We start from the raw sequence: 16,650 nt of genomic DNA on the forward strand, positions 1-16,650 counted from the left end.
ATACAAGTTCCACGCTTCAAGAGGAACACAGCTCTGTTGTAGAAGCAAAGCCGCTTGACTCCAAAGGTCTGACACAGGGATGATATCAAAGGCAACAGGAGGCTTTTTAAAAAAAAATAACATGAGCTGACTAATTCCTCAGTTTCTCAGTGAGCTCTGGGTCCCATGTGGCAGCTCTCCAGGCTGAGGAAGCAACACGAGGAGCACTTAGCAAAGCTCCGGAGGTCACGAGGAGCGAGGATAAGGGCGAGGAAGCGGAATAACACGTGTAAGGAAGGAAAGATGGGCGGGGGGAAGAAAAAAAGGCTGGGAGGTGAGAGGTAGCTATTCCCGGCGGGAGGCGAGCGCGCACTTGTGAAAAAAAAGCGCAGCCGGGAGCCGTCGAGCCTCACACGTCTGGGCTCAAGGTGGCGAAGCCCTCGACGGCTCCTCACTACCACCTGATGGAGCCACCGAGCTCCCCCCCCCCCCCCATACCACCGCCGCCTCCCCTCCCGATGTGTATCATTTGTCACCATCGACTCTTCGCAGAGGAGGAAAAGAAAAAAGAGAGAAAAGAAAAGTCGCCACTTGCGTCGTTCCACAGTTGGTAAACAGCTAAACACCCCCCGACTCCCTCGCAATCAATGCCGCCTACTTAGCTGAAGCTATCGACTTGGACGCACCTCATCGGACATGAAGGAGGAGTTGAAGGGGGAGCGGGAGGGGGAGGGGAGGAGGACGAGGGAGAGGGGGCTGAAAATGCAGGTGAATTAGACGAGCGGAAAGAACAAGAAAGACGGTGACGAAAGGCACGTTTTTTTTTCCTCGAGACGACTCGTTCCTTTTTTTCCCCACTAGATGGTGGTGGGGGGGGGCATCACGAGGGAAGAAGGGGTGAGAAGCGAGGAAAGGAGGCGGCGGAGGAATGGATCGATGCAAACAGATAATCACCGAGGGCCTCCGGTCGGACCCGTGCGTGAAGACTGTGACATTGTGGTGAGGATGGTGACGAGGAAGAGGAGGAGGAGGAGGAGGAGGAGGAGGGTGGGCGTTGGTGGTGTTGGCGGAGGGTGAAGATCAATGGGCTGCTTTTTGTTGATCCGTAATCCTTAACTATCTATAAGTAATTAACCTTCAGAGGAGGAGAGAGCGGCGGCGGCGGCGGCGGCGGAGAAGAAATAAATGGGGGAAGGAGCGGCGGAATGATAATGAGAGCGGCTGGGGAAAAAAACAGAGAGGCCACCTTGCATCGAGCAGATAACAGCGGGGGTGGGGGGGGGGGGAGGAAGAGGAGCTGGGGGGGGGGGGGGGGCGCAAAACAAAACAAACCAAAAAAACAAAACAAATCAAGAGTCGTCTCCACGGACACTGCTGCAATTTCGTCGCGTGTGATTTGACTTTATTTTGGATCAGAGAGGCGGAGTGAGTGTGTGTGTGTGTGTGTGTGTGTGTGTGTGTGTGTGTGTGTGTGTGCGTGTGTGTGCGTGTGTGTGCAGGAAATGAGTGCGTGGGGTCCTGGCGAGGTGAGAACAAACACATTTATTTTCCATCGCTTCTCTCTTTTCCGACAGAATATTTGTGTCTTTGGCTCTGGTTGGGAGCCGAACAGTGTGTTGTGTTGGTGCGGCGTCGCAGTTTCTTCTTTCCTTCTCCGAGTCTACCAAAAGAAAAAAAGAGCGAGGAGCAGCTTCACTTACTCTCCTCGAGCACACGAGGGATCTTATCAGGAGTCGGAGCGCCCTCTGTGGGCGCCGGAGGAAAGGCAGGCTCTCTTGCTCTCCTGATCTGATCGTCGTCGTCGTCACATGATTAGCCGGCACGTCCGGGCCCGTCACATTGTGACGTCATTGGCTGCCACTCGAGGCCGTTAAATTAGTGGAAGGCAGGCAGAGTTATTAAAAACTGTCACATACATAACAATAATAATAATAATAATAATACTAATCGTAATAATAGTACACAATGGCACAACAGAAACGGTGAGGGATTTTCTTGTCGTTACATGGCGGGTGGAGGTAGGGGAAACAAGAAATGTCATAAATTATTTCAATACGGCCGCAGTGGAAAAACCTTCACTTTAAAAGTGAGGAGCCTTAATGGGAGCAGAGGCCGCGCTGCATGAACATCAGGTAAAAACGCAGTTGAGAAGATGCTGTCATATTGTAAAACATACCAGCAGTGGGAGGAAAAGAAATCACAGTTTTACAATTAAAAACAAGAAAATGATTTTTTTTCAAAAAAAGAAAAAAAAGAAAAAAAACAGGGAGGAAAAAAAAAGCCTCTGCGAGGTTCCTGAAGCATCTCAGTGAATCTGGAGCTTCTTCCGAGCTTCCCGCTGGCCTCCTCACCAGAAGGGACACCTAAGGGCAGAGGGACACGGCTGTTAGCGTCGGCGATTCTCCAGCCGAGGGCGTGCGAGAGGGGCTGAGCGGCGACCGACCAGCCGATGTAGCACTGGCACAGGTTCTCGTGCGACGTGGCCTGCTTGATGAGCAGCTCCACCTGCGTCGGCACACCCAACGTGTCGTCGTGGGAGAAGTCGCGACCTGCCGGGGGGTGGGGGGGGAGAGACACAAACTCGTGTCAACAGACTTGAGAGAGACTTCTGCGAGATTCTTATAATTATTAATTATTCCGGCTTTGAAACTGTTGAAGAGCTTAAAGAACTATTGACCGAAAAGTTCAATATTAATCCCATTTTGAAGAAGCAGGTTTTCATTGAGGACTCCGGTGGGAAAACCAGGCACAAACTGTTAATTAGGATCACAAAACAGCATGTTTAGCCCTCTGTTTGCTGCCTTCCTTCTAGAGCACTTGGTTTTCAGCCTCCTGCTACAAGGTTCAGGTTGGGTTCTTCAGTGTGACAGACAGAATTCTGGTCTAACTGACCAAAGGCAATGACCCAACAGAACACAGTGTATTTAGCCCTCTGTTTACATCCTCAAAAATAAAATTCTCTGTGGGTTTTAGCTTAATGCTAAATCTGAAATGCTAAATCCCCCAATGCTTAGTTGAACCTTGTATACGTTTGGAAGGAGGGTGGCTGGGGCAGGCTCAGAGGGGCGGAGCCAACACGTGGCTGTGGGTGTTGTCACTGACCACGGAGAGGTATCACTGCCCTTTGTGACATCACAAGAGGTATATTTCCAGATTTGTGTCTTTTAGCAAGAACACAAAATAAGCAAAGGATGGACTTTAATCAGTTTTTCTCTTTGCCACAGATGATAAATGAGTACTGCATTAGATCCAAAACTTGTAGGCCACCTTTCAGAATCTCCTCCGTTTGAAAACGTACCTGTGAGTTTGTCCCTCACTCGGTTGATGATCTGAATGGCTTTCTTGTTGAGTGCCTCGGGCTGGACCAAACCGTCTCCGACTGCACAAACACAGACGCAGAGACACAGCGCGGCGTCAGCGATGACACGACTCCTCCCCCCGCAGGGGGAAAAGTGGACTAAAGTGCTGCCCTGCAACAGCAGAGTCATCACTCCTGACTGCCTCCGAGGGAGAGTGATGGTGTAGCAGGCAGCACTCACTGAAGGAGTGGATGGACTCCGGCACTGTGGTTCCTGGCTTCTTGTGCGTGGTCTCGCCGAGGTCAATTCCCTCCAGGGCCTCTGCAGCAGCAGCAGCAGCAGCAGCAGCAGCAGAAGAGCCACAGGTTAGTCGCAGGTTCTTGTTCATGTGAACCAGGACGCAGGAGAACGTCAAGGCTGTTCTTGGAACTCACCCACTGACTGTCCGGCCGTGTACGAGTCTGTCCTGGTGCGGGAGCGCTTGTTGCCTTTGGTGTTTGCTGCAAGCGAGTCAGAATTAAACATAAGGTACTGATGCTGTGTCCTGTTTGCAGCACATCCAAACACCGCTCTTCATATTTAACAATGATCCTCTTGTATTGTGATTTCAGAGAAAAAAAAATATTTTTATGTCTGTTGGTTTAACGTTTATGAATTCATTCATTCATTCATTTTTCCACTGACAGAATGAAAAAAAAAAACTCTAATTCTGTTTTTCAAAATTGGGTTTGCTGCTGGTAACATAAACTCACAGCTGAAATTTCAAGGTTATTTTTGCAGAGATCTTTGAAAATGGGTGATTGTAAAATAGAGAACTTCTAGATTTCTTTAGTTTCTCGCTCTAGATTGAGGTTACAAATATTGTGTGGACGTTTGTTCTGTGTTATTATGACATAAATCAATTCAATTGACTGGGTGAAAAAAACCCACATGACTCCGCAAAAGTCTCACAGCAATAAGAAAGAAACAAATTAAACACGAGTTATTACAGCAACTTTGCTCAAACATTCCTCCTCCTGCAACATCTCTTTGTCATCTTGATACTTTCGGATTATCGCTGCCTCTGTCTCAGCTTCTATCGACGACTGCTGACGCGGAAACGCTGGGCTCAAGCGGCCGCCACTGGGCGACGCTGACGTCACACCTGCTCCTCTAAACCGAAGAAGAACACGACGGGCCTCCTTGACAGCACAACTACGGCGTTGCGCTGCTGCAGAGAGATGTCAAGCAGGGAGTGAGTCACGGATCAATGAGTCACTCTCTTTTCTTCTTCTCTGAAATATTAACCAGAGACCTTTTTGATGTGTGCACATCTTCTGCCCGTGTTTGGCTCAATTTTCTCTCTCAAACACGGAGCTAATCGACATCTGTCTCACGTCTTGGAGGGGGTGAAAAAAAAAAATGACGACGCTCTTACTGTCCATGAGCCTCCAGTTGAGCAGCGGGTCATAGACGAAGGCCTCCAGCACGGCCATGACGCTGTCGCGATGCTCCCGCAGCACCTCCATCACCGTGTGGCAGGTGATGCGATAGTTGCCGTCCAGGCCCGTCACCTGGCAACCAATCAGAGACAAGCGGGTGACGGCGCGTGGTGGTGACGAAATCGGAACGTCTTATGGTAAAAAGTTTTCAGACGCCCTTGAAATTCTTCTTGATCCCAATTACTGTCATTAAAAATTTGACGGACGATTGATTTGTGCAAGTGTTTTAAAAGATTTGGCTGCATCAGCAGCACACAAATAAAAAAAAAAACATTTTCTTGTTTGTCGTTGACAACAAGACAATTTAAAAACTAAATTCTTGTTCTCTGGATTTGTTGCAACAAGGGACAAAGTCGCCTCGCTGAAACATCCAGTTGGGAGTTGGACAGATCAGGAGCAGCACATGCAGCATGTAACAAAATATTGGTGACTGCATTAAAAAAAAAACTGCACTTGGAAACTAAGGACAAAAGTCTTAAAAGAGCATAAGTGCATTAGATGTCCAAAAAAAAAAAAATCCCCCCCCCCCACCACTGTAGTGTGTACTCTTGTCTTGACATGGCAGATACTGTGCTAAAGGCACTTTTAAAGATGCTGCAATTTCTCAGTAAAATCCATTAGCTTTTTTTCCAGCTGCAGAACAGCTGGAAAAACGCGACGCAGAGGAAAAAAATAATAAAACCCAGATAAACGGCGTGTTTGTATGTTTTGCAGTGCGATTCTTCAATACACCGACGACTCTGGAGTGAAAGCATTTTTCTCTTTTTGAGCCTCCAGACCGAAGCAGACATCAAAAGCGTTCGCATGGTCAGACGGCAACAAAAGCCACGTACCTCCATGGCGTTGGTCAGCATCCTCGTCAGCCTGAATGGGATCTTTTCAGGGAACTTCTCTCTGGTCATGGCGACCTGTCGGATGGGTGGGTGGTTGCCGTGACCGTCAGTGTCTTTGTGACTCTTACGCGAGCGAAACAGCAGTGCAAAGGGACAAAAGTCTCAAACCTCAAAGCAGTCTCCGAAGTCGATGTGCAGGATCTTGCCGCTCAGTCGATCCAACATCAGGTTGGACGGATGCCTGAAGAGAGAGAGAGAGAGAGAAAAGATCGTCCTGCTGCTGTGCTGGTAATAGTGTGATAGAGGGGATGATCATCAGGGCGAAGAGCCGGACTGACCTGTCGCCGAGGCCCAGGATGTAGCCCACCATGGACATGACGGCCAGAGAGCGAGTGTAGTTGGTCCTACGGTCGAACCAAACCTGCAGCAGCAGGGAGTTTGAGATCTGTTACACACACACACACACGCACACGCACACGCACACGCACACGCACACGCACCTCAGAGCTGGGGCTCTTGAGCCACAGCAGCTTGGCCAGGTCGTCCCCTGCCGTGTTGTTGACGGCGTGCTCGAACACCTCCACCTTCTCCATCAGCGTCAGGTGGTCGTAGTCTGGCGCCATCTGAAGCACAACAGAAGAAGAACGTTTCAATAAAAAGATTCCACAGGTAGAAAACACTGCTGGATTTTTTTTCGGAAGCGGATATTCAGGAAATTCAGAAGGAAGTCGATGTGCGGAGCAGTTTTCGTCACTGGTCTCTGCGACTATTTAACTAAAGGAGTCCCGTTGGGTCGCTTCTCCCTCTAAAGAGCCGAGCTGTTTGCCCGCCGACTTCTTAGACTTAGACTTTCTTTATTGTCATCATGAAGAAAAACACGGCAGTGAAGCCTGTTTTGTGTGTCTGGCTTGCGGCGACCTTGGACGGCTCAAGGCGATGTTTCAGAGCCTGGCGCCCTGAGCTCGGCTGACAGAACTCCAGGCCGCTGGTGGTGGAGCGAGGTCAACGAGCTCTTTGTGGCAGATGAGCAGCGGCTAAAGATACCTCACCTGCGCCGGCTGGGGAGCCAATGGGAACGGAGCGTGAGCGCCGGCCTTCACTTGGGAGAAGGGGAAGAATCTTGATATGTTTCTGTCGTCCTTCTCATCCTCTCGCCAACTATCACTCCTTCAGGTTCGTCTCTCTCTCTCTCTCTCTCTCGCTCGCTCGCTTGCTCACTCAGGTGTGTAACTCGCCTGTGACAAATTTCGGGACGCGTGAATGTTGTCAGTTGCTTTCTAAGCAACTACTGATTGCAATTTATCAGCTTAATTACTGGGAAAAACAGACGCTAGCGCGGCTTTGATAAACCTGTTTTTCAGTATTCAGGGGGGAGAGGAGGATTCACGGAAATATGACAAACAAGCAAGCAGATTATTGCGCCGGGGATCGACTGCTGACGCGTCAGCACCACCAGCTCATTTGCATCTAAATGCGGCGGTGGAGACGTTTTTTTGTTTGTTTGTTTGTTTGTTTTTTTGCCGTCCGTCGGCGGCTCCTCACCCTCAGCATGATGCGATGCTCGATGTTGAGCAGGATCTTCTTCTTCTCCCGGTAGTCCCTGATGAGGGCGTGCAGCGTGTCGCAGTGCGGCACCCAGCCAATCAGGCCCGAGTTGGTGGACAGCGGGATGACGGCGTAGCGCTGGATGCTGATGGATGGTAAGAAAGTATTTATGCTTCTGGGCTACATGTTATACTAGCACTACTAGCAATACTAGCACTTTACATCTTATCACCTGAGCACTTTGCAAAGCTGTGTTTTGTTTGTATTGAGCCATGTGCAATATTATCCACATGTGCAATAGGGCATGTGTGCATTTCATGACACACCTAGGTCTTTGTGCAATTGGGAATGTGCAATAACAGCATCACTTTACATCTTACTATATGCACTTTAAAACTCGCACTTAAATATCTGGTCCCTCTGGTTGAATTGGGGCCTACAGGGTTGTGTCTACTTTTAATATTTGTTTTTTTTGTGTTTTTTTTGCACTGTAATTGAATAGGTATAAATATGTTATATGTCATACATTATAATGTGTATTTTTATTGATCCCACAGGAGGACTACTAATGCTAATTAGTTTTACGGTAGAATTGGGCACATTTAAAAAAATTTTCAAGAAAAAATGTCCAGTAATGTTTATTGTCCCTCTTTATGTGTGTTAGTGCACGTGCACGTGTGTGTGTGTGTGTGACTACCTGAGGTTCTTGCGTAAGGACGCCGGGTCGTTTGCCAGCAGCGTGTTGACCAGACCGAACAGCTGCATGACTCTCTCGTCCTGCCTCAGGTCCTCGTGGCCCTTCAGCAGGAACATGAACTCGTGGCCGTTGCTGCCTGCAGAGGGCGCCACACACACACACACACACACACACACACACACACACACACACACACACACACACACACACACACACACACACACACACACACACACAACCTTCAGGAACCCGAAGGCGTTACGCAAGAGAGGGACGGATGGCCTGACGACGAGCTCTTGCCGGAGGGCCGAGGTCGTTTGTTCCCCTGCTGTTCCGTCAGAAGGAGCAAGTCGGCTGCAGCTTGTGGAGGCTCGTCAAAGGAGCTTTTTTTTTTTTTTTTTGCAAAGCTTTTCACTGTTATTCCTCACTTAACGATCGTCCTCGGCGGTAATCAACGCTCAAACATTTGAGAGGAGGGGGAAAAAAAAACACACATAACCCTCAAAACACACCCTTCTGCAGGCAAATCTGTCCCACCACTGTCACCGAGCGCATACCGATGGGAAAGTGTGGCTCCTGATTTAAAAGCCAACGACTAATAATTAAGATCTCAGCTGCATGTTTTCGTGCCCTGCCTCGAGTTTTTATTTTGGTTAAAAATGATCATTTTTAATGCAAAATTTTTACTGTGGATGTTATGTGCAATATGGGCACTCTGCAGAGGATCTTTGGTTTTTTTTTTAACGTGCACCTAACGGAGTGTTATTGCAGGTGTGGAGCGAGTGTGTGCCGCAGTGGCTGTGCTGTACTGCAGTGTGGTTGTGCGCTGGCGTCTCTCAGCTGTCGCACAGGCAAACTTCACTGTACCATCTGGCACAATGAAAATAAAACTTCCTTTCTGTTTCTGACTCTGACTTCAATTATTGACGTTTTGCTGCATTGAATTGAATTTTACATCCGACGAGGTGTCAGTCAGTTTGGCAGCGGCATCGTCATGTCAGAGTGGAAAGTTTCTCACCTACGTTCTGGACCAGAGACGGTTTCAGATGTCGGGGAAAAAACTTTGTCACGCTGCTGACCCCTGCAACCCCCACCCACCACCACCACCACCCACCACCAGGGATCTCACTGACACCATCATCATCTCAGCTCACGTTAATGGGGTTATCTGATGCCTGCGGCGGAGCGGGTCAGCCCGAGGCCTCCGTCTCAGCCTGACGACAATCCCAGCGTGTCGCGCACAAATACACACACACACCCAGAGGCAGGCAGGCAGGCAGTAAATCAGGGTCCTGGCTGTGCTACGGCGGGAAGAGACGGCCCTTGATCTGGAGTCCTGCTCCCGAGGTCAGCTGATTTATCGGCCGTCGTCTCGTCCGGCGTATATTGTGCGACGCTGATGGGACGCGCCAGAAGGAGGCATCAACATTATGTGCTGGCAGACGGGCAGCCGCCGGAGCAAGGTGGGGGGGGGGGTGGGATGTCTCACTTGTGATGGACAATCATCGGATTTGGCTGGCGGACGGGGTAACGCCGCGGCGGGGACGGCCAAATGGACATCGACGGCGGCGGTGGCGGCGAGAGGACACGGCCGACACTGATGTGCAGAGGCGCGTAGAGGAACAACACGACCTTCCTCCTTCATGACGCAAGTGTTTTTGGCTCTGGCGATTTGTTAATTTATAAATACGCCACTGAGGGAAAATTGATCGACTTAAATTAATCAAGACCTGGAAAGTGGAAACGGGACCTGAACTGGAAACCTCAGGACGCTGGACTCGCTCCAGTCGGCGAGCTTTCCCACACACATCCCTCTCTAATCTCCTCTCATTTCCTCTGGCCTACAGGCCCGGGCGATTCGCCCCTTTGCGTCTTACCCATGATGGTGAGCTTGCGGGGCCGCTGCTTGGAGGTGATGACCTGCAGGGAGGCGGCGATGGACTGGATGCGGATGATGGGCTGGTTGGGGTCGTAGGTGCCCGGCACGGCCAGCTCCAAGTCGCGGCACATCAGCAGCTTGGGGGAGACGTACTGGAGCTCCAGAGAGGTGAGCTGCAGTGGACGGACAGACAGACAGACGAGCAGGTCACTGGAAGTTTCATTAGCGAATCATTTTTTACAAATACTGGATTTCAGCTGCCAAGAGCGATGCATCGCTGGACCTGGTGCACATTTGCTGCGCAATAACTAAACCCCAAATCACACCAAAAACGCTGACGTTTCACAGTAAAATCCAGCACGTAGAAAAACAAAATCCAGCACGTTGTATATTATGATGAAAATCCAGCCGGATCCACCGTGTCTTCCAGTGACTTCCTGCCGGAACGATTCTACCTGCTGCGATTTACACGATTGCGACTTAAAAAAATAAACAGCGCGTTTTGATACGTCTGAAACGTGCCCGCCTGCCACGCCCGGTGCCAACTTGCACACTGACTTTAATGGTCGCGATCTGCCGCAGAGCCGCGAACGCGCCATAGACGCTTTTGGTTTGAACGGTGCAAACTTCCTAGGAGGCTGAATTGCAGCTGGAACTCACAGTTTCTGAGAAGCAGTGCAGCCGAGAGAGGTAAATGGCGGACTTCACTCAATTCATTCACCAGCGAGGGGCACATAGTGGTGAATATTGCACGATATGGGAACAAAAATCTAGTCAATCGGGTGTAAATTGACATTTGATTGAGTTCCAGATTCTTCTTCTTCTCTTCCTCTGGACTGTTTCATCCTCAGCGCTTCAAATCCGCCACCTTCCTCGTCTCTGCTCCCCGTCACAGCCACTCGGGTGCGTCCCATTCAGTTCGAGACTAAATATGCAATTGATGTGATGCGTCTGCCTCGTCTTGCACGTCGTCTAAGAAACATTTAATTAATGCACGCTGCAAACCAGTCCCTGCGAGCGCACAAAGCCTCCCTGCCACAGTTTGACTCCTGAGTGAGCGACTGTGTCGCGGCTGCAACCTGGATCTCCCCCCGCGCCAGCGTCCCAGGGCGGATTTATCTCCGTGCTAACGCCCAGAGGGGAGGCGGCTTGATATTTGCTTTTGCAAGCAGTGTGTTATTACTCCGCTGTGTATTTCATGCTGCTTAGTGTAATGTGGCAGTGGGGAGCGAGTCGCTGAGAGCGGCGGCGTTAAATGACATCGCCGGCTCCATTTCTGCTTTGCGAAGCTCCTGACAGATCTGCTTCTTCTTTTTTTTTTCAATTTATTTGCCGTCACTCCCACTTCAAGTTTATCACCGCTGCAGGGGCAACAACAAGCAGTCCAAGTGAACTTAAAGAACATCCAGTGGTAGGCCCGTAAAAGGATCCAGCTTCTGGGAATCGCACTTTTCAAACGCACGCCTGCGGACGGGGTTTCTCCGTGGCGGGGACAATGTGGCAACGCTAAAGTGTACGCTGTCATCGCCGCATGTTTACAGAACTCATAAAATATTAAGCTCGCAAATTTATTGGAATCTTTTGGCGAAGAGGGAAAGCGTAATTAGGAAGGAAACAGCTGTACTTTCCTGTTTTTGTGTTTTTGTTGTTTTTGTTTGGTTTTTTTTCATTCCCAGCCGTTTTTAATTGCATTTTTGAGGAACATTGGGGAGAGACACACTCCGCGAGAAGGCGGCAACGCGCTTCATCACAGCGGCTGATTATATAACGGCGAGGGAAAATCCTGCAATTATTAATGTGCTCCAGAACCTCAGCGAGCCGTCGTTATCGCACAGGCACATCAACAAACTAAATAAAAACCCAGCTGCAGGACCTCGCACGTGGATTCTAATTGTTGCCGAGTGCGTGATGTCACGAGGGGCAGCGCTACGCCGAGTGATCTTCTGCGGTTTCTCTAAGTCATTAATCACCCATCTGGATTTTTTTTTTTGCCTTTACATATTGAAAGCCAATCTTTTGGTCCTGAGTTTTTCTCTCGCTGCTCCCAGTTATTTTTTATGTGAACCTTATACTTGACAAGACTGAGAACCCTACAGCTCCATAAGGGCAACACCTCAGCCGCAAGCAGCGGCCGCAAGTGCAGCTGAAAATGCACCAGAGACGCCAAGAGTACAACTCTGAGCCCCAACTACTTGGATCCTATAGGAAGCATTTTCTCGGCGAGAGTCGTTCTGTAGCACTTACATTACTGAGTGCCTAGAGAAATGATTACCACCAGAACAACAAGGGCCAACGTCTTTCCGTCTGTCTGTCTCTGGCACATTAAAATAATCGCTGTCTTCTTTTATAAATAAATAATAGATGTCTGTCAGCCATTAGCATCACTGCAAAGCCATCAACGTTCGGACTCAACCAGAAACCTCATTTCAACTTTTTGAAGATAAACATTTTTCAAGGGGAAAAACATGCGAACATGATTTCTCTCTTTTTTTTTCTTTTTCTTTTTGCTTTGAATCTTTCAAGGTTGAGTTAAGAGTCATGAATATATTCGGCGGTTCATGTTCAGCAGTTCACCAGCGCCGCGTTTCCTCGTTTCGCCAACATGAAGGATGCCAAGAAAAAAAGAAAAATTAAAAAGAGGAGAAATACATATAAAAAGAGCAATAACAAAAAGAAGAGCTTAAGTGTGGTGTGGGTGCCTCTGTTGGCTCTGCCCACCTGCGGCAGCTGCTTGGAGATGCGCCGGAACACGTGGTAGTACAGGTCCCAGGCCTGCGTCAGGTCCTTCACGTTGCCGGAGCGCATGTACTTCCTGCACCAGTCCTGAGCCTCCATCAGGTCCCGGCCGTAAGCCTGTGGCACAGAGGAGACAAACCAGTGCGTCACTCACACGCTTCAATGCAAAAAGACACCGCGAGAGTTCCAAGTAACGAGTGGAGGGATTTTTGTTTGGAACGGAAAAGCCCTGCAAGGACAGCTCTGAGTGGAAACACGTGAAAATGACACTGCATATAAGCCGCAAATTGAACGCGTTCAAGATCGCGGCATAATCGTGCCTCTCAAACAATAGCAACAGCAACAACAAACTGACTAGGTTTAAGGGAAAACAGACCTGAGAGTATAATTTAGGAGCGGTTTCCTTGGAGCGTTTTAATTGGACTCTCTGGCAATGAGGCAAACGATTAAAACTCCGCAAATTTGTGGCTTCACATTTTCCGGAAAAGCGCAACAACACAAAAACAGACAAGCAGAGGTCGGCTCCGACCTGCCGCTCTGCGCGGGACTGTATCTCAGGGTTTCACCCTCACCTGGTTGAACGAGGTCTCTTTGAGCGTCTGCGGCCCCCTCTCCATCATGGCGTGCAGGGGCTCCAGCACGGCAAACATGCCCTTCACGTTGCGCTCCCCGAAGTAGAGGCGCGACGCCTCCTCCAGGCCCTCGTGCCACATCTCGTGCCACAGGATGGCCACGCGGATCAGCTCCTCGCTCACCTGGAACAAAGAGATGCGCCGAGGAAAAGGTCAGATTTGGGCGCCGAGGGGGGAAAAAAAGGTGTGAAAGCAGCACGTGAGGCCACTGAACAGTGTTTCCTCACCATGCATTACACAGAATAACACTGTTATTACTTCCCTACAAGAATCAAGCCCAGATAATGCCTTGTCATGGTTGGGATCTCAACCCTTTGTGATGTCACAGACGGCATGAACACCTCAGTGTCAGATAAGTGACGACACCCTCAGCCAGACATTAGTGGCCACCACTGTTTTTGGTAACACAAAGCATCTGCAAACTAACAGAACTAAATATGCAGTTTTCAGATTGTGAAGTTGATTCATTTTGCAAAGTCGCTCTGAACTTGCCTCCGCTAGCAGGAGTTGCTGCAGAAGGGCTTTTGAATCAGAGACCATTGATCAAAACGGAAAAGTTAGTGAAATGTCAGTACCATGATGGCCTGCTGCACCAGTGTGTTGCAGTGCTCGCACATGTTCTTCAGGATCTTGTTGGCGGCGTTGTGCCGGGCCGTGGTGGTGGACTTGGAGGCCACAGTCAGCGGGTAGATCAAAGCCTGCGGGCGAGCAATTCAACAGCGGTGATCAGCGGCACCGTTGTGGGTGAAAAGATAACAAACCCGCCGTCACCTTCCGTCCGAAGTGCGAAGGGCTCACCTGTGGATGGTAGCGGCCGATGTCGGTGAGCAGCTGGTGAATGAGGCGACCGACCAGAGCGCGAGGGGTGTCGATCCGAGCGATGAGCTGAGGGATGACCTGCAGGAGGCGAGATGATGAGATTGGAAGCAAGGAAAAAAAAACAACACAAAAACAGCAAAACTCAACTGGAATCTGATTATTTTACAGTTTCCTTGTAATCGTGTGTTCAAAGTCACTAAAAGATCTCATAAATTCTCTCCAACCACATAAATTCTTACTAATTAACTCATGATCGTTTGCCATCTGGGCTAACAGCAGGCAGTTAAATGCTTTGTGTGTTGTATATGTGTGCGTTACCTGAAGCCAGGTGTCTATCTGGATGGTCTTGATGCCCTCCACCAAGGCCTCGTTGACCTCAGGCCAGTGGCCGTAGTCGAACCACAGAGTCAGAACCCTGAGAAACGACGGCGACGGAGAAAAACGACACGTGAGGTCCAACGGGCTTCACTTCAGTACCACATTTGACCACCAGAGGCCCCCCTATCTCCACGTTCCCCATCGCCTGAAAGGTTTTTCGGGTGCCATTTGCTCTGCGTGCCGCAGTCATTTATTGTTCTTCAGCTCACCTGAGTGTGTCCTGCAGGTTGTTTCCTCTCGACAGGGAAATGGAGCGGAAGAAACCCTGAACGGCAGGAACTGTGTACAGCAGCAGCGTCTTGGACAGGTCCTGTTGTGGGACAGAACATGTGGGCTGTCATGCGTGACAAACAAACAAAAAAAAAAAAAAAGAAGAAGAAGAAGAAGAAAAGGCTCCAGTTGAATTAAATGGCATGAGGACGAGACGTTCCAGACCAGGTGTGGGCAAACTACGGCCCGGGGGCCATACACGGCCCGTTAAGCTTTTTAATCCAGCCCGCCGAACTTAAGCAATGATATTAATAGTGAGTTAGTCATAAAATAGCTGTATTTCATCCATTTTTCAGCATTTTAAGAGTCGTTTCAATAAAGAGCTAAATACCACAAGGCTTCAAAGACACTGATTTTGTTGTAACTTTGCTTTTGTTCATTTTCAATTGACGTTAAAGCAACATGTCTTCTACATATCCCATGATATATTTTTTCCTCCTATGAGGTGGGTCCCAGCCCCTCTGCCTAATTTTACAACCCATTGTGGCCCACCAGTCAAAACGTTTGCCCCCCCACCCGTTCTAGACAGCTTTGGGGTCACTTGTTGAAATGGAAAAAGTTTAAAGGTGCTGTAAACTGAAACATTCACCTCAATAAACTGGCCAGAAACGAAAAACATCCCTCAGCAGCTTTGGGTGCTTGCAACAGTTTTAAAAAGGTCTCCGTCACAACACAAAATACTTCCTCTTTGTGATGTCACAAAGCGCAACAATATCTCAATGATCACCCCTGCCTGAGACAACCTTGTTTTTTGACACCTTCCAAATAAGTGGCAGGTCCAACAAAGCTTCAGTTTTACCAGAAAGTTCAAGCCTTGCTGTGAACAAAGGGCTAAGTATGCTGCTCTCTGGTCTGGATAAGCTAGTCAGCCTTCTGGGGGTTCGAAAAGCTCACTTTGATTCTGACCTCATTGACCTTTTTCTGGCCCGGCGAGGGCACGGGGCTGTGGTCGTTGCTGTCCACCTCGCTGTCGCTGTTGCTGGCCTCGCTGGTGGCGCTGGTGCCGCTGGCGTGCCGCAGCTTCTTCTTATCATCCCGCCCCTGGTTCTGGTGCTTGTAGTGCAGCACGGCCTCGAAGTTCATCACCGCCCAGGCGTGCCAGGCCTGCGCGACACGACAGACAGTAGTCAGAGAAGACAGTGTGGGGCTGCGGTGACAGAGATGTATCTGTCGAGGTGGGCAGCGGAAAAACTCTTCCATGGGGCTCACGTCCTTGACAATTCCACCAGCAAAATTAATGGACCGAAACAAATGACATGAAGAAAAACAGCTGTTGGGAAGCCGTGCCGAGCGGTCAGAGGGCGATAAAAAAAAAAGTGAGGTCTTGAGTTTCCCCCGGTGACACGGCGGCGTGGGGACGACCTCGCGCCGATAACAGCTGGGATTTAACTGTGGCCAGGCAGAGGTCAGGAGCGAAGGGGGCCGGACCGACTTAAAAGGGATGGGACTGACCTTGTACCAGTTGCGGTCGTGCTCCGTGGAATGGCTGTAGTACTGCAGGACTTTGGGGATGGTGCTCTCGTTAATGCCCTGCAGACTGAGCTGCCACTCTCCCAGCTTGAGGAAACATCTGCGCAGCGGAAACAGAGGAAGCGAGAACACGGACACGCGTTGGTCTCCTGGTCAATTCCTGAGTGACGGAGTTGAACATTCATTTCTGACCTGAGCGGTCAGCAAAGCAAAGTTGTGTAATTTGAAAAAAAAGCAAAAAAAAACAACAACACTTTATTAATAATTTACCTTTTTTATGTGTCTAGGGTAAATCTTGCAGCACAAATTTAGAAGAAATAAAACTCAAAACACAGTGAGAATTAGCCCTCTGTGGTGTCATAAAGGGCACTAACACCTCAGTGGTACTACTACCAACACAATCCACTCGTTCAATCCCTTCTCTGAGAGGAGGTGCTGCCTTCAGGGACCCTCAAACGCCTCGTTTATGTCCCATTCCAATATTGCAGAGAATACAAGAAGAAGCAGCAACTTAGTCAGGAAGCATTTTTGCAAGGAGGTTACAAACAGAGGGCTAAGGACATTGCTTCCTGGAGACCTTTTGCACCAGTGCGGTCTGAGAAGAGGAACAAAAGTCTGTGGGTACAATTATG

At 49.4% G+C, this 16,650-nt stretch overlaps 1 protein-coding gene across 2 annotated transcripts in view; it reads right to left on the reverse strand.

Annotated features, from left to right (window-relative positions):
• Positions 1–1,502: 1,502 nt before the first annotated feature.
• The window catches only part of mtor (mechanistic target of rapamycin kinase), a 67,276-nt gene continuing 52,128 nt past the window's right edge, over positions 1,503–16,650 (reverse strand). Inside the window, exons 38-58 of one of the 2 annotated variants that reach the window (XM_076026544.1) lie at positions 16,001–16,118; positions 15,464–15,652; positions 14,488–14,588; positions 14,219–14,315; positions 13,880–13,978; positions 13,657–13,779; positions 13,022–13,204; positions 12,432–12,566; positions 9,712–9,886; positions 7,835–7,970; positions 7,135–7,282; positions 6,093–6,215; positions 5,931–6,013; positions 5,761–5,833; positions 5,593–5,667; positions 4,696–4,831; positions 3,713–3,778; positions 3,519–3,599; positions 3,278–3,358; positions 2,423–2,528; positions 1,503–2,342 (exon numbers count right to left, since the gene is read on the reverse strand). In XM_076026544.1, coding sequence (XP_075882659.1) covers positions 2,327–2,342; positions 2,423–2,528; positions 3,278–3,358; positions 3,519–3,599; positions 3,713–3,778; positions 4,696–4,831; positions 5,593–5,667; positions 5,761–5,833; positions 5,931–6,013; positions 6,093–6,215; positions 7,135–7,282; positions 7,835–7,970; positions 9,712–9,886; positions 12,432–12,566; positions 13,022–13,204; positions 13,657–13,779; positions 13,880–13,978; positions 14,219–14,315; positions 14,488–14,588; positions 15,464–15,652; positions 16,001–16,118 — 2,344 coding nt within the window. In that variant the 3' untranslated portion in view covers positions 1,503–2,326. Of the gene's footprint in view, positions 2,343–2,422; positions 2,529–3,277; positions 3,359–3,518; positions 3,600–3,712; positions 3,779–4,695; positions 4,832–5,592; positions 5,668–5,760; positions 5,834–5,930; positions 6,014–6,092; positions 6,216–7,134; positions 7,283–7,834; positions 7,971–9,711; positions 9,887–12,431; positions 12,567–13,021; positions 13,205–13,656; positions 13,780–13,879; positions 13,979–14,218; positions 14,316–14,487; positions 14,589–15,454; positions 15,653–16,000; positions 16,119–16,650 lie in introns of both variants that reach the window. The other variant, XM_076026543.1, reaches the window with a different exon arrangement.

The sequence above is a fragment of the Nelusetta ayraudi genome, unplaced genomic scaffold (assembly GCF_046127955.1).
Source record: "Nelusetta ayraudi isolate G7.1 ecotype Tasmania unplaced genomic scaffold, CSIRO-AGI_Nayr_v1 ptg000019l, whole genome shotgun sequence".
Lineage (NCBI taxonomy): Eukaryota > Metazoa > Chordata > Actinopteri > Tetraodontiformes > Monacanthidae > Nelusetta > Nelusetta ayraudi.